The 12,928-nt window shown below is 37.5% G+C and overlaps 1 protein-coding gene across 2 annotated transcripts in view; it reads right to left on the bottom strand.

Annotated features, from left to right (window-relative positions):
- The window catches only part of GRM5 (glutamate metabotropic receptor 5), a 654,830-nt gene that overhangs the window by 130,735 nt on the left and 511,167 nt on the right, over positions 1-12,928 (bottom strand). For both annotated transcript variants that reach the window (XM_007534501.3, XM_060176672.1), the window contains exon 4: positions 2,346-2,581. In XM_007534501.3, coding sequence (XP_007534563.2) covers positions 2,346-2,581 — 236 coding nt within the window. The remainder of the gene's footprint in view (positions 1-2,345; positions 2,582-12,928) is intronic.

The raw sequence follows: 12,928 nt of genomic DNA, 5'->3' as shown, positions 1-12,928 counted from the left end.
ACCTGGTAAAACAACCACTGAGTTCTTTACTCTGTGTCTATATGTTAAGTTTGGTTACTTGAATTGAATTCATAATGAGTTTTCTGAGTGCTGTTTCTGTCATTCCCCCCCCCCCCCAGGTCTCTGTTTGTCTGTCATTGCTGTCTCAGTTTTCTGCATTTGATATGGCTTTTGTTATTGTAATATCAGGAGGCACTGTGGCTAAGTGTTACATTTCCCTCTTTATATATCTTTTTTTGGGGTGGGGAGATTTTATCCTGTATCACCAGGTTTATTTGTTTGTTTACTTATTTGTTTATTATTGGATAGAAAGAGAGATAATTTGAAAGGTGTGAGGGGATAGAGAGGGAATAATAGAGAGACACATGCAAACCTGCTTCATCATTCATGAGTTTTTCTCCTGCATATGGGGACCAGGGGCTTCAACCTTGGTTCCTATATACTATATGTGTGAGCTTAACCAGGTGCACTACCATTTGGCTGCTATCAGTCTTGTTTAATATCTGTATGTCAACATAGGGTCTTGCTAAAGTTCCAGACTTTGGGGAGGAGAGGGTAGCAACATGGAAGAATTATTTTTTCCTGAGTTTTCAAAGGAAAAGTAGAATTTATTTCACCATCTGCCTGCTAGTGATGTGTAGCCCACATGGATTAGTTCCTAGGTTCTTTGCCTTAGACCCTGGTGATCTTTGGGGTGGTTCAATATCTTGACACCTATGAGTTTATAGTTTAAGGCCTCCAAAATTCTCTGCTTTCCTTCCATTGACCATACACTCTGTTTGTAAGTACCAAAATGGTCCCAGATGCCACTGAGAGCATGGCTTCTTAAATCTTGAGAGACTGTCCTTCATTCCTTTTCCATTCCCTGAGCACACTTGCCTGCACCTATTTGTTACTATGCAAATTACTAAAGAAGTCACAGTTGTAAATTGGCACAGTTTTAGTTTATTTATTTATTTATTTTTTATAGTTGTTGTTGCTCTAACTTGATCCAACTATTGATGCAGCGAAGCTACTAATCCTTTGCTATGTTGTTGGAAGTTGGCCAGGATTTATTTTTCTAGAAGGCTGTGGAAGCTTGAGCCAATCATAAGGATTTAAATTTAGCCAAATTTCTCCCTTAAACACTAGTGAATTCTTGTGGACAGTTCAATATCCTATTGACTCTGATTATTATATGTTAAGCACTCAGACCTACTTTCCTGTCACTGGCGATGTGTTCTACTGCCTTTCAATTTACTGCTGTCCATCCTTAAGCATGGCTTCTTGAGAAGCTCTCCCACACTTTTTTTTTTCTATCCACTGACCACATGTGTTTATATTCACTGTGTGTTAATGAGTTGCTGAAGATATCCTGGTTTTATTTTGTTAAGTTTACACTGCTTTTTCTAGGAGATCATGTGAGCAATGTGAGGCAACTTCTACTCTATAGCCAAATCTTTGGAAGTCTCAGAATTTTTTTTCCAGAGCACTATTCACCTCTGACTTATGATGGTATTGGGGATTGACCTTGGACCTCAGATTCTCTTTCATGAAAGTGCTTTTGCAAAAATCAACCATATTGTCTCTCCCTACCTTTTTATGATCTACTAATAAATTAGAAGTTGACTTTGACTTCCATGTTCCCTTATTAAGTTTGAAAATATTTATGAAACCCTTACTGTGTACCCCATGTTATACTAACTACTAAGTATGACCAATCTGAACAGTCTTTATTTCCTCAGGTTGGTCAACAGTAGCCTCACTCAGATTTCCACCTTCTCTTTTTTTGGCTTATCTCATCATTACTTAACATGATTATTTCAAATTCTATCTAAAATGAAGTCAGGGTGTGACTTCATCATTTTTAACAGTTGAATAGTATTCCTTTATGTAATTATACCACAACTTTTTTAGTCATTTATCTGTTGTTGGGCATTTTGGTGACCTAATTTATAGATGGAACTTAAAAAAGAACAAAATGAGAAAACACAAAGTGAAACTTGAACTGGGTTTGCTGTATTGCATCAAAATAAAGGACTTGGGAATAAATGGAGGGAGGGAGCTGAGGTGGGACATTTGGGGTCCTGGTGCATGATGGTGGATGCCAGTGAGAGTTTTCTATAGACACTAATAACTGTACTGAAAACTACTAACCCCTTCCCAATAAAATGTATAAATAATAAAATAGTTTCATTCTAGAGCTTGAAGCCTCCATATGTTCTTTCAGCTTGATACTGGAAATAGGGATGCCCATTGAATTTATGTGACCATTCCCCCTCTCTAATAGGAATCACTAAGGCACACCTTTCTCACACTGATGCTTCAGCCCAGACTGATGCACATGAAAGAATAAATCTGCTTACTATTGCATGTCTTGTTGTATTTGCTGTTTTCCTGTGCAAACCCTTCCAACCGACACTGGAAACGATGCTGCCAGAATTCCTGGAACCAAGGATTCCGGAGGTTGGTCTCTGGCCGGAGCTTCAGATAATAATCATCAAACCACTTGACGTCTGGGGACTGGAGCTTGATAGTGATTCCACCAACGGCTTCTTGCTGATACCCATCTGTCACATCATACCTGTCTGCCCAGCCATCACTGTAGGGAAATAAACAAAAAACCCTCTGCTTAGCCCAGCTCTCTTTTGAGCAAAAAACTATCTTTTTGTAGTTTTACCTTAATATTTTATTTTAAAATGTATTTATTTATTGGAAAGATAAAGACATAAATAGAAATGGAAGGGGAAATAGAGAGAGATAGAGACAGAGAGACACCTGCAACAGTGCTTCATCACATGTGAAGCTTCTCACCTGCAGATGAGGCTTCAACCTGGGTCCTTGTGCACTTTACTATGTGTGCTAATCCAGACCCCACAAATGTATTTTCTTTCCTTTGCAAAAGATCATTCACTAAACGGAAGTCAAGACCCTACTATAGAGGACTGAGTCATTCACACCTCTGAGATAACTGAGAGATCAGCTTGATAGAATAACAAGTGCAGAATTGGCAAGAAAGCTCATTTGAATAGTGCATCTGCTTTGCCATGAATAGGATCCCAGTTTGAGCCTGAACCCTACCACACTGGGGCAAGTTCAAAATTGCTATATCTTTCCTTCTTTCTCTATGCTTCTATCTGTGAAAGTTGGCCCACAGTGGAAGAATACTGGGAACAACTAATAAATAAATAGATAGATAAATAAATAAATAATAAAGCAAAGGACTGCTTGATACCAATTTCACTAACCTTGTATAGAAAAAAAAAGTTGCCTAAGGTACTTGGCAGAATCAAACAGTTTGACACACATGAAGTAATATTCTGTTAATTATCTCTACTCATACAATTTATTTGGACATTATATTGTAGGTAAAGTTAGCATTATTTATAATGGTCATTGCAATGACTGTAAAACCTTTGTAAACTATGCTGTAGACTTATCATTGAGTCAAGTATATTTTTGATAAGTTATATAGATGTATACACATATGTATGATTATGTTTAGCAGAAGAATCTGAGGGCAGGTAAATAAAGCTGGATATTTACTATCATTCTGTGAAGAATCACTTCATAAGAACTCTGAAGTAATGTCTCTGACACCCAAGCTCATTTACTTTCTTTTATGCCACATACCAAGAACATCCATGCAGTACTGGGTTTTAATTGTAGTGATTGAAGGAACTTAGCAAAGGACCATCCAGGCGATTGGGTCTCATACTTTAACATTACTTGTGTTCTCTGTAGTGGAATTTTCAGGATAACTTTGAAATTCGGAGTTCATGCTATGATGGCCTAAGAGAGTAATGCAGAATAAAGGAATGAATCTTAAAATTCTTTGGAAAATAGATGAGACACAACATCGAAAATGAAAGCATTAAAATGAGCTTATAGGGGACTTTGGTGGTGCATATTACCATGAGCAAGGCCTGGATTCAAGATCCTGGTTCCCATCTGTAGGGGGCTGGGAGAGGCTGAATAAGCAGTAAAGCAGTGTTGTAGGTCTCTCTCCTCCTATCAGTCTCTATTCCATCTCCCCCATTTTATCTTTACTTTTTATTTTTAAGAGTATCTTTATTTATTTATTGGATAAAGCAGCCAGAAATTGAGAGGGTAGGGGGAGATACAGGAGAGAGACAGAGAGACACCTACAGCACTGCTTCATCACTTGTAAGGCTTTCCCCCTTGTATGTGAACGCAGGTCTTTGAGCATTATAATATGTGCTCAACTTGCTATGCTACCACCAAACCCCCTTCCTGCTTTATCTTTCTCCGTAGCTCACCTATCAGAAAATGACTGCCTAGAGTAGAGTTTCATGCAGGTACTGAGCCACAGCAAAGGAGGGAGAGAGAGAGAGAGATGCACATATTACCATAGGACCTTGGGACATTTGGAGAGAGAAAGAGACTTCCTTCCCACTTTTCTCCTGTTGGACCATGCATTTTATCTTGTGTATCTACTAAGACCCAGAGGGTTTCCTTTCCTTTGAAGAGAGGCAGTTTTTATCATGAACTTCAAAGGAATATTTCTGAATGAGGAAAATGTAGCATCACAGAAAGAGAAGAATGGTAGAGCTGGTTCAGTTTGTTAGAACAGTTTATACCCCTCAGCACACATTTTCAATCTCTGACACCACCCTATGCCAGAGATGAGAGGCTTCTCTCTCTCTACTTCACCTTTCATTATCTCTCACTAGAAAAAAATGTATCAATAAATAAACTTTACAAAAAAAAAAAGAGAAGAGTTGTGGAAAGAATTGAGACCATCAGCATAGAATATACTAAATACAAAGCATGTTGGTGAATCAGAGCAGGGAGGAGAGAGCCTGAGACTAACCTGGGAAGGACCTCCATTAATGCTCATTCTGACTTTTTTAAGGGTGGGTAGATGTTCCTACTTAACAGAATACTATTTATTTTTTAATCTTCTGGCAGATACATTTTTGTCCTTCACACAGGTTTCTATTTATCTTATTTGTGGTTAGAGAGTGCTGGCCAATATTTTGCAGATAAAATCAGCATCAGGGGATGCTATTATGTAAGTTGTAAAAATAAGCACAAAAATCATGCATTCTTTTTTTTAAGTATGCCCTACTATATCAGCTCTTACTTAAAAATTGAAAATGAGATGTATTTCAAAGGTCAGAGATTACTCATTAAGCTATCACAGGAACTTGAGACAATGTGGGATTTTTATTTCCTACAACATCGGGGGTGGAAGAGGAGGTAAAACAAACAAGTAAAGCAACACATTACCTCCTTAAAGTTCTCTTTGCCCAGCAGACATTTCATTAAAAATATCTTTGATGCAATTTCAAAAACTCTTGTGGCAGATCAGGTGAAAAAAATAAGGGTGCATTATGGCTCCCTATTGAATATGGTTCCTTCACACATTATCTTCCATCCAGTCTCTCATTTTCAGCTCTCTTTTGCAGATTTTATTTCAGACTGACAAGTTGAAGTGAAGTGAGCTTGTTTGCCTGGTTTTATCTCTATGTTTGGAGGGCTTATTATATCATTCATATGAGAGTGTAGGTCTCATAAACTCTGAGGGATGCAGGGGTGTCTGCACAATGGTACAGGGTGCTCTGTTTGTCAAGTAGAGCCCCCATCCATCAAGGAAGTGGGAATATAAATTGCTTCTTTTGTTAACACCAGGCTGATCTTATGTAAGTCTATGATTTTTGAAGATTACATAAGATATGTAACGTTATGATAGTTGCAATTTACCTTTCACAGTTCATTCAGTGGATTGAATGGGAGTTGTATGAAGCCTACTTAGGAAAATTTTCTTACAGACATCATTTCTATTTTATGAAGTGTCAGGGACAATGAATTCATTTACTTGTCTGTCTCTCATATCCCTCAGCATTTTCTGTTTTGTTTTCATGTAGGTATATAAAAAACTATCAATACTGTACTAGTAGCCTAAAAGTGAGAGTGGTGAGTTTAAAACATATTTTTTTTAACTTAACAGGACAGAGAGAAATTGAGAGGTGAGAGAAAGGCAGAGATACAGATACCTGCAGCAATATTCTACCACTGTTGAAACTTCCTCTGTGTAGGTGGGGACCAGAGATTTGAACCCAGGTCCTTTAGCATGGTAATGCAAGCACACAATCAGATGTATCCCTGCCTGTCCTTGAGTTTAAAGCAATTTTGTTAAAGATGTTTCAACTCAACAGAAAAATAAAAATCAAGACAGGGCTGGCTGGCAGATATGGCGGCCCACCTGTACCTGGTTGGAGACTCTGTCTACTTCTAGAATTCCTCCAGCAACCCCTACAACATCCATGAGATCTAGAAGCTCAGAAAGACTATGTCTGTCTACTTCTAGAACTACTCCAGCAAACCTTACCTCATCTGCAGGATCTAGGAGATCAGAAAGACTCTGCCTACTTCTAGAACTCCTCCAGCAACCCCTACATCATCCGCAAGATCTAGATGCTCAGAAAGTCAAAATTGTAGGAGGAAGACTTCAATATGGAATGTGGTTCTGGGAAGCAAGAGGAGCAAATGCTATTAGAAGACCAATCCACATCTTCTTCTCTTGTTGCCTGTTATGGAACAGAACTCCAGATATATGCTCTCCTCTGTAACCTTCCCTGCAGTTTGTAAGAGGAGTCTCTCCTTCTAGTCCCCAAGTGACTGTCATTCTACCTGAGAGCGGACATCCCCATGGTGCCACCTGAATTTCCCTCCTACATGACTGAGCCAGGTTCCCTCGTGCTGCCATCACACAGATATAGATCTGACTTGGGGAAAGAATCCTGGCACAGCCAAGATAATTTGCTTTTACTACAAAGGTGCAAATCAAGAGATAATGGGCAGAAGTTAAAAATCTGAGGACACTGCTCTGGAAGCAGGATCCTGGGAGGGTTTGTTGTCTCAAAATCACCACTTCAAATGTTCTTGGGAAATGACCCTGTCTGGCAGACCCTGGGTAAATATACTGTGGAAGGCATCTGCTGTGAGGTCCTCTCCACCAGTGTGAGGTGAGCTTGGTGACCTGGAAAGGGTTTGTTGTCTCAAAATCAGCACTTCAAATGTTCTTGGGAAATGACCCTGTCTGGCAGACCCTGGGTAAATATACTGTGGAAGGCATCTGCTGTGAGGTCCTCTCCACCAGAGTGAGGTGAGCTTGGTAACCTGGAGAAAGGAAGGCATTGTTTCCAGACTCCAACTTGAACTCCCATGACTGCAAGGGGACGAGGCTGCCAGTCGAGCAGTGGTTCCAGAGAACAATAACTTGGAGAGGAAAGTGCCAGCAGTAGATGGCTTGAAATCTGTACAATGGTTACAACTGATTGAACACACATGTTACAGTGCACAAGGACCTAGTTTTGAGCCCCTGGTCCCCACCTGTAGGGGGAAAGCTTTGCAACTGGTGAAGCAATATTGCAGGTGTCTCTCTCTCACTATCTCCCCATCTTTTTTGATTTTCTGACAGTCTCTAACCAATGAATAAATAAATATAATAAAAATATAAAATATATAAATAAAAATCATAAAGGTAAACAGAAAGTTCACACATACACACACACACACACACACTAAGGTTATTCTACTTAAAATTATTTGAGAATATCTTCTATATACATCTCAAGAAGGTTGGTTTCATGTTGTTAGATGTTACTGTCCTGACTTGCATTATTAAACACTAATACTATTGCAAAAGTGTGTTTCTAAGATTTTCAAGATGATAGGAAATCTCAAAGTAAGGAATAATCAGTCTATAGTTAAAATGAAAAAATAGACAAGCTTGAGCTTACTTTTCCATGATCTAATGTATTTATTATTTATTTAATAGAGACAAAAGTCTAAAAAGAAAGAGAGATAGGGGAGAGAAACAGAGACACCTGTAGCAGTGCTTTAGTGTTCTTGAAGTTTCCCCCCCCCCCCCAACAAAAAACAGGTGGGCTCTGGATGGTTGAAAATGTATCCTTGCTCATGGTAATAACACGTATGCTTACCCAGGTGCACCACTGCCCAGTCCCTGATCAGATACTTGCAACAGTGCTCTACCACTGCTCCAACACTGAAGTTTCCCCTTGTAGGTGCGAAGCAGGGGCTTAAACTCAGGTTCTTGAGCATGGTAATGTGAGCATACAATCAAATGCACCACTAACTGCTCTTGAGCTTAAAACAATTTTGTTACAGATAATTCAACTCAACATAAATTCAAAAATCATAAAAGTAAACAGAAAATTCACACATACTCACAGAGGCACACTAAAGTTATTTTATATTTTATCAAGTAATAGAGTGAACTGTTCAGATTCTGCACTGTTTTATTATCTTTGTGGAACATAGTTATACCAAATTAGGGGGAAAGTGATAAGGAGAGAAATGATAAGGAAAGAAACTCAATGAGAAACAGTCCTAGATTTCCTACACATTTGTTTAATGGTTACATTTTTTTTAAATTGAATATTTCCTTCTGGGAGCCAGGCAGTGGTGCAGTGGGCTAAACACACATGGTGGAAAGTGCATGGACCAAAATCCTGATGGCGGCATCAGGATCCTGAATCCAGCACCTGGCTCCCCACCTACAGGGGGTTCGCTTCATAGGCTGTGAAGTAGGTCTGCAGGTGTCTGACTTTCTCTCCCCCTATCTGCCTTTCCCTCTTCTCTCTATTTCTTTCTGTCGTATCCTACAGCAATGACAGCAGTAACAACAACAATAATAACAACAATGATGACAAACAAGGGCAACAAAAGGGGAAAACTTTTTAAAAATAAATGAATATTTCCTTTAAAAATGATATTTATTTATTTATTTATTTATTTTGGATAGAGACAGAAAGAAATTGAGAGAGAAGAAGTATATATAGAGAATGAAAGAACACTTGTGAACTCTCACTTCTCATAAAGCTCCTCACTTGCAGGTGCAGATCAGGGATTTTACTGGGGGTCTTTGCACACTGTAATGTGTGCACTCAACCAGTTACACCACCACCCAGCCCCTTAATGATTACTTATTATCTACCACCTAACTATCTATCATTCATCTATCTATCAATCTATCTATCTATCTATCTATCTATTCTATCATCTATCTCTATCCACTCATTCATCTATCTATCCACCTAGTTTGTCTTCTTTCTTTTCATTTTGAGCATAATTTTATTGAGGAAATGTTAATTTACAAGATTGTTACTTTCACAAGAATATACTTCTACATTTTCCCAAGAAAGTTGTCAGTACAAGTCATTCTCCACTAAACCATTGTCTGTCTCTAACAGAAGGTCATGCCTTAGAACCCCTTTCCATATTCTGAGTCTGTGGATCGGCTACAGTACAGCATAGAACACAAGTTTTCACCTGTGTTATTCCTTCCTTTGTTTTGTTATTCAGTTCCCACCTATGAATGAGATCATTTGGCATTTTATCATTCTTTTTCTTGTTTATTCTTTTTCTTGTCTCATGCTCTACTGACTGAGCTAGCCCAGCTAATGATAGATCCATTACTGTTTACAGTCATTTAATATTTTATGTGTACATATACAATTTCCTAACAAAATTATCTGTTGTTGCATATTGGGTTGTTTCCAAATATATACTATTACAGTTATTATAGCACTGCCATGGACATAAGTAAGAAAAGCTTTCTTAGGGTAAGTGTTTCATCTTATTTGGATAGATGTCTTGGAGAGAAATTGTCAGGTCATATGGTAGATATATTTTTTAAATGTTTACAGGAATCTCCAGAATGTTTCCCACAGGGGCTGTACCCATTTACTATTACCGCCAGTGACTTAAAAGAGTTTTTATTTTTATTTTTATTTATAAAATGGAAATACTGACAAGACCATAGAACAAGAGGGGTACATTTCCACACAATTCCCACCACCAGAACTCTGTATCCAATCCCGTCCTTTGACAGCTTTCCTATTCTTTAGCCCTTTGGGAGTATGGATCCAGGATCATTATGGGGTGCGGAAGGTGGAAGGTCTGGCTTCTATAATTGCTTCCCCACTGAAAGTGGATGTTGGCAGGTCAATCCATAATCCCAGCCTGTCTCACTCTTTCCCTAGTCGGCAGGGATCTGGGGATGTGGGCCTCCAGGACACATGGTGGGGTTGTCTGCCCAGGGAAATCTGGCTGGCGTCAGGTATCATCTGGAACCTGGTGGCACAGTAATGAAGCTGAAGGGTTGACATTCTACCCCATGACATCTCTGGACACAATATTCATTGAACTCATTTAAACAGACAAAGAAACTGTTCTTCTTATTTTAGAGCCTAAAGAACTAACACAACAATTTGTTTTTATTTTAAAAGGGTTTCTTATTCTTTGTATCCTCACTAGTATATGTTGTATCTGTCCTTTTTGGTGCAAACTGTTCTCTTACTGTTATTTTAATTTGCATTTCTTTGGCAATCAGTGACTTTGAATCTCTTCTTCTTCCTCTTCTTCTTCTCCTTCTTCTCTTTCTCCTCCTCCTCCTCCTCCTCCTCCTCTTCCTCCTCCTTTTTCTTCTTTATATTGGCCATCTAAATGCATTCTTTGGTGAAGAGTTACTTTGGGCATTTTCTCCCACTTTTAGGAGCTAATTTGTCTGATGCTTTGTATGTAAAACTTATCTTCCATTCAATAGAATGTCTGTCTGTTTTGGTAATGCTTTTGTTAGCTGTGCAGAAGCTTTCCAATCTCATGTAATTTCCTTGGTTTATTTTCTTGTTTGATTTCCTTCCTGTTAGACACAAGTCTATGAAGATATTTCCAAACCAGACACCATGGGCATCATGATATGGTTTCTAGTCTAACATCTAAGACTTTGATCTATTTTGTGTTGGTTTTGTGCATGGTGACATTTGATAGTCTCTGTTATTCTTTTGAATTTTTTTCCATACTATTTGTTGAAATGACTCTCTTTTCTCTATTTAATGTTCCTGACCTCTTTGGCATAAATTAGTTGTCCATATATTTAAGGGAATATTTCTGGATTTCAATTTGATTCCATTGATATGAGAGTTGTTTTTGTGCTAGTACCACACTGTTTTGAATACTACAACACTGTCATGTAGCTGTAACTAAGTAAACACAATGTCTCCATTATTTTTCTTTTTTCTGAGAATTTCCTTGGACTTTCTGGGTTTTTTGTAGTTCTTTCGTAGTATATGTCTTATTATATTTTTATTAGAGGTACTACTTATTTATAGTAGATACAGTTGTTGATACATATGTGAAATTTCTCAGTTTTCAGCAAAATATCTTCACCCCCACCCTAGGTCCTTCTCCACCATCAGAACCTGAAAGCTTCCTCTTACATACACCCCAGTGTTTTTACTTTGGTCCAGTACACCAAACCCAGTGAAAGTTCTACTTTATGTTTCCTTTTTCTGATCTTATTTCTCAACTTCTGTTCATGAGTGAGATCATCCAATATTCATCCTTCACTTTCTGGGTTACCTCACTTAACATAATTTCTTCAAGCTCTATCCAAGATGAGGTAAAGAAAGTGAATTCATTATTCCTAATAGCTGAGTAGTATTTCATTGTGTATATATACCACAACTTTTTCAGTCACTCATTTTTGTTGAATACCTAGGTTGCTTCCAGGTTTAGGCTGTTTGAAATTGTGCTGTCATGAACATAGGTATACACATATATTTTAATATAGGTATATTTGATTTTTTAGGTTGTATCTCTAGGAGAGAAATCACAATGTCTTATTCTCTTAATGAAGTTCATCGGGATTTTGATGAATATAATATACATATCCTAACTCAATAGTATAACTTTCCATTTCCTTTACTCTTCACTATTTTTCCTCCCAAATAAATCATTGTATACAGTGTTTAAGACTTTTGCCTCCCTTATTAATTTGTTCATTGATATCTGATTTTTTTAAATTTTTATTTGTGATTAATAGTGGGTTAGAAAATTGATGATTATAGGGTATAATTCCACAGTGCACTCACCACCCTCCACCTCCCACTAGACAATAACATATTTCTCAAAGCCTGAGAGATAATTTGTTTGCTTTTTTGTTTTCAAAGTTTATGTGTATCAGTTTCCTAGATTTCATATATGAATGAAACAATTCAGTAGTTGCCTATTTGTTTTTACTTATTTATCTAAGCATAATCACCTAGAGTTCCATCTATTTTGTCACAAAGGATACAAAAATAATCCTTTTTTATTGCTGAGTACTATTCTATAATTTCTTTAATTAGTCATCAGTCAATGGGTATTTAAGCTGATTTTTTTCATATGCTACTATAAATGGGATTGCTTTCTTGATTTCTAGTTTACTATTTGCATAGAGGAATGTCACAGTATTTTTATTTGCATTTTAATTTAGTATCCTTCTGCATTACTATATTGCCTAGTGATTTTAAGTTTTGTATTGTATTCTTTTGGTTTTTCTATATATAGTATCATATCATCTGCATATAGTTACAGTTTTGCTTCTTGTGTTACAATATAGATTTTTTTCTTGCAATTTTTCAGATAGAGAAATTTAGAGGTGGATATCTAAAGGATAAAGAAAGAAAGACAACTGTAACACTGTTCCAACATTCGTGAAACTTCCTAGTTACAGGTGAGAACCAGGGTTTTGAACCCATGGTAATGTGATCATGGTACTCTGATTAGAGCACCACTGTCCAGTCCCTCCCTCTTTTTGTTTTCAATCTTTTTTTTTTTTTCCTTTCTGTCCTCTGTCTCATCCTCAAGCACAGCTATTTGAACTTCAACTTCTGTTATTTCTTTACTGAGTCCTTCAAATTTAATCATTAGGTTGGCTACTATGGTTTTTAGCTTGGTTGATGTTGTCTTTAGGTTTTGTTTTGTTGTTGCTTTTACCAGATATCTGCTCTTTATTTTCCACTTGGGTTTGACTAATGCTTTCAGACCTTCATTTCACTATCTTGTTGGATTTCTCACATTTTTCATTTGATTTTCCCACCATTCATTTTGAAGTATTTTTGTCAGGTTGCTTATG

The sequence above is a fragment of the Erinaceus europaeus genome, chromosome 17 (genome assembly GCF_950295315.1).
Source record: "Erinaceus europaeus chromosome 17, mEriEur2.1, whole genome shotgun sequence".
Lineage (NCBI taxonomy): Eukaryota > Metazoa > Chordata > Mammalia > Eulipotyphla > Erinaceidae > Erinaceus > Erinaceus europaeus.
This window is presented reverse-complemented; position numbering and strand designations above follow the sequence as displayed.